General features: G+C 41.6%; 1 protein-coding gene across 2 annotated transcripts in view; it reads right to left on the bottom strand.

Annotated features, from left to right (window-relative positions):
* The window catches only part of GALNT7 (polypeptide N-acetylgalactosaminyltransferase 7), a 126,183-nt gene that overhangs the window by 12,657 nt on the left and 103,266 nt on the right, over positions 1-10,260 (bottom strand). For both annotated transcript variants that reach the window (XM_075258258.1, XM_075258251.1), the window contains exon 8: positions 3,517-3,639. In XM_075258258.1, coding sequence (XP_075114359.1) covers positions 3,517-3,639 — 123 coding nt within the window. The remainder of the gene's footprint in view (positions 1-3,516; positions 3,640-10,260) is intronic.

Genomic DNA, 10,260 nt, shown 5'->3' with positions numbered 1-10,260 from the left:
TTACAGCTGCTAGGAGTATACATAGAATATACTGATCCCCTTGTTAGTCGCAAGTGACTTTTTTGTGTTGGGATTGCCACTTTCCTTCAAGTAGGTGTGGCATGGGGCCAGCTCCAGTGCCATATTCATTATGCCACAAAAGTAGCATAAATTAAGGCAAAATCTAAGGAGCAAGGGACTGGTGTGGATTTGTGCCTAGGCACATGGATACTGGGAAGATGCTCCTACCTCATGAAGAGGTGCAGCTTTATCACCAACAAAGAGCGCCCTTCACTGGCACAGAGGACATAAAAAAGCTGATCTTGATGACTCCTTTATGTCCAGTATATTCTTTGAGTGCTCAAATTGAATGTGCCGTTTTGGCTAGTAGCAGGGTTCTCAAAAGGATCTGCCTGTTTCTGTAATAGTAACATGAACAAAAGGCAGAACGTTCCTGTAAGCTGAACATTTATCTGCCACGTAATGCCTTCTACCTCCAGAGAAAACTATGACACTAAGTGTATGGGCGACACCAAGCGCATTTGATTTTTTTTTTTTGTATTTTATTCTTAGCCAGCCAGAGTCTGTACAATTACCTATGATATCTTCTCTCTGCAATGACAAGTTGTGGCAGGATAACTACCTCTGGCTCTTGCTTTCATAGGAAATAAATGTGGATTAAAAAGGATGTCCAATTATCCTGCCACAACCTGCCATGTTTCTCGCAACCATCTTTACTTTGCTAAACAAATTACAAGTGGAAACTACAGAGACCAGTAAACATTGGGATGTGCAATACAGTCCTTTACAAACTCCCTAGAAACTAGAAAGAAAAACAATACATAAAAAAGAAAACGTGTAAATAGTATGACCAATCGATACAGTATTGATGTGACAATGGAGGCAAACATCAAATCCATATCCTAGGTCAGCAGGTCCATGCTGCTGCAGCAGGCACCAAAGACCCTGATATCACTGACGGACAATAACTGTTCTAAATGCAGACATTTTCTCAAACCTGTTAAACATCTACAATAGGACCCAAGGACGAGTACTTTGCTCAATGTAATGCACTTAATGTAATAATGACTGCACAAAGCAAAGTCAGAAGGGACAACATGGTGGCTCAGTGGTTAGCATTGTAGCACTGAAGTCCTGGGTTCAAATCCTGCCTAGGACAACATCTGCAAGAAGTTTATATGTTCTCCCATACTCCAAAGACATATTGATAGGGAAAAATGTACATTGTAAGCCCTATATGGAGCTCACAATCTACATAAAATAAGTCAGAGACCCAGAGCTGTATTCAGAGTCTGTCACTACTTTATACTGCCCTGAGATAAACTTGGTGACAGATTCCCTTTAATATTCTTATCATCATCAGGTGATACCCATTTCCCCAGTTTCAGAACCCCCTAGAATATCTGTAATGACTCAACAGCCAACGTTAGGGGACATAGGGGACACAATTAGAATTTACATACAGAAAATCCGCACAGAGATCCATATGCACCAACTGACACAGATTTTAGTGCAGATTTTCATACATGTACATGCAGATTTTGTGGTGGGTTTTAAAGTGAGTATATATATATATATATATATATATATATATATATATATATACACTCACCGGCCACTTTATTAGGTACACCTGTCCAACTGCTCGTTAACACTTAATTTCTAATCAGCCAATCACATGGCGGCAACTCAGTGCATTTAGGCATGTAGACATGGTCAAGACAATCTCCTGCAGTTCAAACCGAGCATCAGTATGGGGAAGAAAGGTGATTTGAGTGCCTTTGAACGTGGCATGGTTGTTGGTGCCAGAAGGGCTGGTTTGAGTATTTCAGAAACTGCTGATCTACTGGGATTTTCACGCACAACCATCTCTAGGGTTTACAGAGAATGGTCCGAAAAAGAAAAAACATCCAGTGAGCGGCAGTTCTGTGGGCGGAAATGCGTTGTTGATGCCAGAGGTCAGAGGAGAATGGCCAGACTGGTTCGAGCTGATAGAAAGGCAACAGTGACTCAAATAGCCACCCGTTACAACCAAGGTAGCCAGAAGAGCATCTCTGAACGCACAGTACGTCGAACTTTGAGGCAGATGGGCTACAGCAGCAGAAGACCACACCGGGTGCCACTCCTTTCAGCTAAGAACAGGAAACTGAGGCTACAATTTGCACAAGCTCATCGAAATTGGACAATTGAAGATTGGAAAAACGTTGCCTGGTCTGATGAGTCTCGATTTCTGCTGCGACATTCGGATGGTAGGGTCAGAATTTGGCGTCAACAACATGAAAGCATGGATCCATCCTGCCTTGTATCAGTAACGGTTCAGGCTGGTAGTGGTGGTGTCATGGTGTGGGGAATATTTTCTTGGCACTCTTTGGGCCCCTTGGTACCAATTGAGCATCGTTGCAACGCCAAAGCCTACCTGAGTATTGTTGCTGACCATGTCCATCCCTTTATGACCACAATGTACCCAACATCTGATGGCTACTTTCAGCAGGATAATGCGCCATGTCATAAAGCTGGAATCATCTCAGACTGGTTTCTTGAACATGACAATGAGTTCACTGTACTCCAATGGCCTCCACAGACACCAGATCTCAATCCAATAGAGCATCTTTGGGATGTGGTGGAACGGGAGATTCGCATCATGGATGTGCAGCCGACAAATCTGCGGCAACTGTGTGATGCCATCATGTCAATATGGACCAAAATCTCTGAGGAATGCTTCCAGCACATTGTTGAATCTATGCCACGAAGAATTGAGGCAGTTCTGAAGGCAAAAGGGGGTCCAACCCGTTACTAGCATGGTGTACCTAATAAAGTGGCCGGTGAGTGTATATATATATATATATATATATATATATATATATATATATATATATATATATATACTCGTGCCAGGAAAATATAAATAATTCGACAGGCTACAGATTTTACAATCCGCTTCACAGGTTGACTTAGGCGTGGAAACAGAAATCCCCTATACGTGCAAGAGAAATAGAATATCTTACTGACTTTAATGCTAATGGTTTACAGTGCAGATTTTCCACATTAAATGAATGGCTGACCATGTAATACATAGACAAGCAGGGTCTACCAGAACAGCTCTTTGTGTCTCTCCACTTTGTGTCATTTCATTAGATTAGAACAAAATGCCACAGCACAAAAAACTATTAAGAAGAGCCTCCGACTAAAATACATGGTGGCTGTACACATCATATTAAACACTTTGTCTAAGATGTCAGACAAACATGTCTATCATATGAAGTAACCCTGGAACTATTAATGCACTGGGGCAGATTTACTAATACTACTTACGATTATGACAGTCTCAAAATGTGCCGGATTTATCACAGATGACTTATAATAAACCTGGTGTATCTTTAGACTGTTTATACTACTTCTAAGTTGGCATACTTGGCACCCAAATGTTGGCACACATTGTTACATCTGGAACCATGCCCCCTCCCTGACAAGCCACGTCACTCCAAATCTCTCCCATTTTCTTTAAGCTAAATTTACCTTCAGAGTTGGTGATGATCCCACGTAAACTGGGGGTGGGTTTCCTTGCCACCCATGCAGACGGTAAATGTGACCTACACGTGAACAAGGTGTAAATAATAACTTTCCTCCACATTGCCAGATCTAAAATAAAAAATGGAACACATTGTATTATACAGTTTTATTACTGTCATTTTATTTCAACACATCACATTAGTGAAAATAAAATCTCAAAAATCACCAGCCGGAACACAAGTCAGTAATAAAGTTCTAGAAATTTGACATGTATTGTCACATTTACTCATGGTCTTTTTCACGTACAGTACAAAACAAATGAAGTTGTATGGTAGAACAATAGCATGGATAGGAGGTATAATTCTACATCTTGCTATACTGTATCTGTCGCAAATTTTACTCAAGTCAACACAAAGGTTATGCGACCAGAACAACCCCATTTCATATGCCCTACTAGGTAAATATTGTGCTACAGGAATGGTCAGAATCCAAATGGATGAAATATTTCAGCATGTGATATGCCTGAGTCTACCTTAAGGGGATTTTGTTAAGAAACCTTCTAGGCATATACTTCATATGGAAGTAGGGCTATGGGGCATTATATGCATTATATTTTCACAGCCCGACTCCTTCAGAAATAACTGACAGCCATGGTCAGCCAGAGGCAGCAAAGATGCTCTAATTCAGAGGTCCTCAATGTCCAGATGGTGGACTAGTACTGGACCAGCCTGATCATTATTATTATTATTGTTTATTTATATAGCACCATTAATTCCATGGTGCTTTACATTTGGGGTCATTGGGGATCACTGTAGCCTACACCTGCAGATCACTTAAATTCTTAAACTCGGGATGTGCGCATTTTCTATTCTGCTTCTGAAACCTTCAACATGGTGCCGCTAAGACTTGGGGGCAGAACAGAGCATGCACACATCCTTTGTGCAAAAACATGTCCTGGTAGCTGCACTAGTAACCAGGTAAGTATAAGGTAAGGGATTACTACATTTATAAACCAGTTAATAAGTGTGTTGGTGGGGGTGGGAGGGCTATTACCTGTACCTCCGCACATGTAATAACATTACTTATGTGGGGGACATTATTATTGTAAAATGCTCCTCACAGTTAATAACATTACCTGTGTGTGTGTGTGGCGACTATTACCTGTGGGGCACTACGTGTAATACATACACAGTACGGGAGCCTTTTCCATATCCATAAACTCGGTTTTTGATATGGAGATCGCTCCCATAATGAAGTATAGGTAGTGCAGGTTTGGCCTATAACTGAGTGATGGTCCCTCCTGCTCTACCTATACTTTATTGCGGAAGCTCGCTCTGTATCACCCCTTGAGAGTCCCCCCCCCCCTCACTTTTATTAAGATAGCAGTTCATGCTACTAATAAGTTATACATGATATAGAGAGAGATTTCTCTTAATACAGTATTGGTAAATGTATTACTTAAATATGCACTTTATTGTGAGGGTTTTTTATGAGCCATCCAATTGCCCCAAACCTGACCCATCAACGAAAACCCTACCCCAAATCCCACCTCATCACTCCTCCGCTGCTCTTATTTATTACAAAAAAAATCTAGGGAATTAATTTTTATGAAAGTAAATATGTTACAAGTGATGCATCTAATCAATATTAATATCTGTATAATATAATTAAAAATAATAATTTTATTTTGAAGCCAGAAAGTTTTTTCCAACTCTGACTCCACCTACACAGCCCTGGATGGAAGGTTTAAACACTATGTGCATGGAGCTTAACCCGAGGAAAGAAAATTATTTACAAGAATTCCAAATTGTCCCAAAATATTAAATTGTCAATAAATAAATAAAAATTTGGAACCTTTAGGGTCAGTTCACACGTGAACTGCCCGCGCGGGTTTTGACACCGAGAGAGACACGGTGAGCCACGTCTCTCTCTTGTCAAAACCCGCCTGCCGCGACCATCGCGGTCGCGGCTTTCCCCTCCGCTGTCGGCTCAAATGAATGAGCCGACATAGGAGGGAGCTGCCGGGGGCGGAAGCCGCGCCTGAAGAAAGGGCATGCCGTTTCTTTTCTCCGCTAGCGGCAGCCCGCTGCTAGCGGAAAAAAAAAGCCCGGTGGTCTACATAGACCACCATTGTAAAGGGGCGGATTTTGAAGCGAAATCCGCTGTCAAAATCCGCCCCTTTACCTACGTGTGAACTAGCCCTTAAAAAAACAAAAACAAACAACTTTGGCAGAAAGAAATGTATTCACAATCTACTGAAGAAACACACGGCTATTATCTTCTAGCCAATACAAATGGAACTAATATCCATGTTATTTAGAATTTTCATGTAATAGATCAGTCACTGACAAAAAATGTACAGACTCCAATAAACTACGCAGAACAAGCCATCTACCCTGGCGCTGTGTTCGGTCTACTTTGTATAAATGACATGCTTCACAGCACTTTCTTGTTACAGGCCTAGTCGTGAATTTAACGGATAAGGAAAAACACAAGCAGAACCATTACAAGGTTGTTTTCCATGCCTCGCCAACACTCACAAGAGAAAGCTTTAAAAACAGCCACTAATGATTGTAACCCACCCATTACCCAGCTAAGAATACTCCTACAAGCCTCAATGCTTATCCTTGACAAATATAACAATAGGGTTAAGGGGATATCGTCACTCCTTAGGGAGAGACCACCATTTAGGTGTGTGGAGTCTTATTAAGCCATAGACGCTCCACTGTGAAGAGGATCATGGGAAGAATATGCAAATCTGTCTTCCATGATGTAAATAGGAAAAAAGAGCCTCAGTCAGGCAGCCAAATAGAGGGCGCTCCCTTTAACATCATGCCCGACCTTCCCAGAGGCCTTTGCTGCAAATGACATGGGATTTTACCAAGCCAGTCTTCTCAGCCAAGGACAGCTGTTTCGATCTGATTGGATCTATTCAGCCCGGCGCAGAGAAGACTAACTTGGCAGAGGTGAGAGGCTTCTAGACAAGGTTAAGGGGAAATCGTCACTCCAAATGTAACAATAGAGATACTCAGGCCAGGCACAGTTGGTTTCCCTGACAGTGTCTGGTCGCTGCTATCACAATCTCAGGAGTAGTTATGGGGATATGAGAGGTAATAGGAATACTGTGTCCTTGCCTGTAATACTGTACATAGCAGCACATGTATGTTAACGGAACAGGCAGATACAGCTGGTGACATAATCCACCTGTATATGTCTACCAACTGCTATGTTCACATTGCCAAAGGAGGAGGAATTTGAGGTGGACCTTCCAGCTTTCCGCCGTGGCTTTCATTTGCCGATTAGCCTCAGATGAATGGGCCTGTTCACCGGAATGGCTTGCACTGTGGGTTCTATGGCTGAATACAAAGGGAGGCAGATTCAGGGTGGGATTTGGCGTTGATTTAAAATATACACCATACTCTGCTGTAAGAACATAACCATATAAGCCAGAAAAAAATCTGGGGGCAGCACGGTGGCTCAATGGTTAGCATTGGTTCGAATCCTGCCAGGAACAACATCTGCAAGGAGTTTGTATGTTCTCCCTGTGTTTGCATGGATTTCCTCCCATTCTACATAGACATACTGATAGGAAAAAAATTTACATCGTGATCCCTATCTGGGGCTCACAATCTATATTTAGAAAAAAAAAAAAGCCAGAAAAAAAATCTAGGGTAACAAAGGTGAGGTGAGCATTTTATTTTTTTAGCCTCCACCTCTAGCAGTATACCTATACGCATATATAATATGGGATTAGAAAAAGGACATACACAATAGATTAATGTCAGCCAAAGTCCTGGACTGGCTGACCATCTAATGCATGGTTTCCCAATTTCTTCAGACTCTGAGCATTCCCGATCCTATGGGGCGGCTGAAGGGCCTGTGATGTCATGAAAGGTCCTCAAAAAACACTATATGCACAATATTGGACTATGAAGTACAGGCAGGAACATCTCCATTCTGTGTCACATACAGAGACTGCCTGTCTCTGCCATAATAAACACAATTGAATTAGCTAGCCTGATAACTGGGAGAACAGAAGACGAGTTCAGAAATGAAAGCAGCTCCTCTCCTCTATCTGATAGCAGGGAGCTAGGTCACGTGGTGTAGACACAGGAATAGCTAGAAACACAGGCTCGCTCCCTGCACTTAGCCCCTCCTCCCTCCCCCCTGACAGCAGGCAGATACATCACTTGACTTTTGAGCAGATAAGTCAAGGCCTGTGTCAACAATGAATTGAATAAAGTAAGATAGTGGACAAACAAAGCAGTTTTGCTGAAGCAATGTATTTAGGAAAAGTCTTAACATCCACATTAACAAGCAGTATAGATAGGATCCTTGTGATGGGACAGCCCCTTTAAAGACTTCGAGACCAGAGAAGAGTGAACGGGGAAAGGTGAGTATTAAGATTTGATTTTCTCTTTCATATATAGAGTTGGGGACATGAAACTCTGGGGGTAACCTGTGGGGTGAAGAGACATGATACTGTGGGAGAACCCTAAGGGGACAAGACAGTGTGGGGGCAACTTGGGGGGGGGGAGAAGACACAGTGTGGACAACAGGGGGGGTGGGGAACATGAATCTGGGATGGGGGGGGGTAACCTGGAGGGGGACATGAAAATGTGGGGAAAACCTGGAAGGGGACATAATGAGAGGCATTAAATTGCATGGGGCAACTAGGGAGGCATTATACTGTGTGAAAGCCACTAAGGGGTATTATACTATTTGGGGGCTATTGAGGGGGCATTATAATTTGTGCAGGTCAAATATTTATACTGTGGTGGTGATGGAGGGAAAACCCATGTAGTAAACCCTTGCACAGGTCCAACCAATATGTTAAAATGGCACTGGGTGTGTCTACCCTTTGTCTTACATGAATTCTTCTAAGTACACTTGTAAACAGCTTGTGAAGGAACTTAGCACAGAGGTTGTTCCAAAAATCTTCAATAACGAACCACAGATTTTCTGAAGATGTAGGCTTGCTCAAATCCTTCTGTCTCTTCATGTAATCTGAGACAGACTGGATGATGCAAAGATCAGCCTTCTGTGGGGGCCATATCATCACTGTCAGGACATCTCCTCCAAATGGCAGTCACACCAAATATTACTGTGATTTAGATTTCTCTTTCGTTCATTCACTTCCTTTTTTAATTGACAAAATAAACTATTAACACTTTATTTGTGAAAGCATTCTTACTTTTCGACATTCTGTCCATGTCTGCCTAAAACCTTTGCACTTTACGGTTTCCGTGTATATAAATATATATCCACACACACTTCTTACTTTACAATAAAGCCTTTTATACTTGTCTGACAATCAGGCACTTCATTATACCTCAATGACAGGATTAAAGAAGCTTTATTGTATGTTACAAATTAACAATACAATGTCCTGCATGAGTCAATACATTTCCTGGTGATAAACAAACAGTAATCTAATAAGAAAGGTGCAAATTATGGCTTTGCCTTTGCATTCTCACTCCCTCACTGGAACACATTCACTGTGTGCTACAGAGTTGTGTTACATGTCCCTTGTGTGCCATGGGGATGCAGACAATAGAACAGCTTGCTAGAATTTGCATACAGGAAGGATACTATTGTTAACTAATTACAGCCCAGGACTATCAGCAGTTGAAGATTTTTTTTATTTTTTTTTTTAACAAAAAGAACAAAAAGCAAATAATTTGGTTTTAAAACAAGGCTGTGTATTATGTGAAACAGAGGGAGACAATTCTAAATTCCTGCTGGAAAAACAAACATTTCTATTCACACTAAAATGATATCTGTACAGCTACAGCATGTTTCCAATGCTAGGCATTTACCGAGTGTTCCCTGAAGTTTACGGTTTCTGTCACTTACAACCAGTATGGTGCCACTTTGGTTGATCAAAGGGTGAATAAATACATGTTCACAATGGATCAGACAGCAACCAAAGTCCTGCAGCTTCCAGGGGTAACTTAAAAGGGTTATTTCACAATGGACGTGCATCATCTATCCACAGGATAGATAGGTGATAAGTGTCTGTTCGCTAGAACGGGGGTCCCAAGCCCCATTCTTCCCTATGGTACAAGCAACAGTGATTAGGGCTGTGGTCCAGCATCAGTCCTGCTGTTTAGTGCCAGAGGTCATTCAAACTGTTCCTTCCTGTGGTTGAGCAGATAGGCATGGTGGGGATCAGGACTCCCAATCTAGTGATTGTTGGGGTCCCAATGGTGGGATACCAGAAATTAGATATTGATTTCCTATCCATTGGATAGATGATACATGTCTGTTGTGGGGGAATCCATTTAAAGCCTTTACATGGGGTGATAACATGATATCAGTTTGGCCTTTTTACATGAAACACCATAAGATAACATTTATGTGCACCCATGTTAATTCCGATGCCTAGGGCACATTTCCATTATTTAATGAGCCGTTAAGCAAAAAAGCTACTCGTTTAGGATTTATGAGGAATTTTCTCAAGGCTCCATATACATAGACCGTATCTTTCTGTTTTATTGACTTATATGGATTAAATAAGCATTCGTAACAATCTGATGGAGCATGCATCACACGCAGGTACGGAAGCCCCCATGATAAAATTAGTACTATCTTACAGATCAGGCGTGAGGCCTAAGACCGACATAAAAGCCTTGACAGACAGGTTCAACATTCATACAAGTACCATAGGATAGTTCCTGAGCATTACTGCAGACAGGTCACAGACAGTGATGTATAACATATACTGTACACACTTTCTAATATCATTAC

The sequence above is a fragment of the Leptodactylus fuscus genome, chromosome 1 (assembly GCF_031893055.1).
Source record: "Leptodactylus fuscus isolate aLepFus1 chromosome 1, aLepFus1.hap2, whole genome shotgun sequence".
Classification (NCBI taxonomy): domain Eukaryota; kingdom Metazoa; phylum Chordata; class Amphibia; order Anura; family Leptodactylidae; genus Leptodactylus; species Leptodactylus fuscus.
Note: the sequence above shows the minus strand (reverse complement) of the source record. Positions and strands in the feature narration are given on the sequence as shown.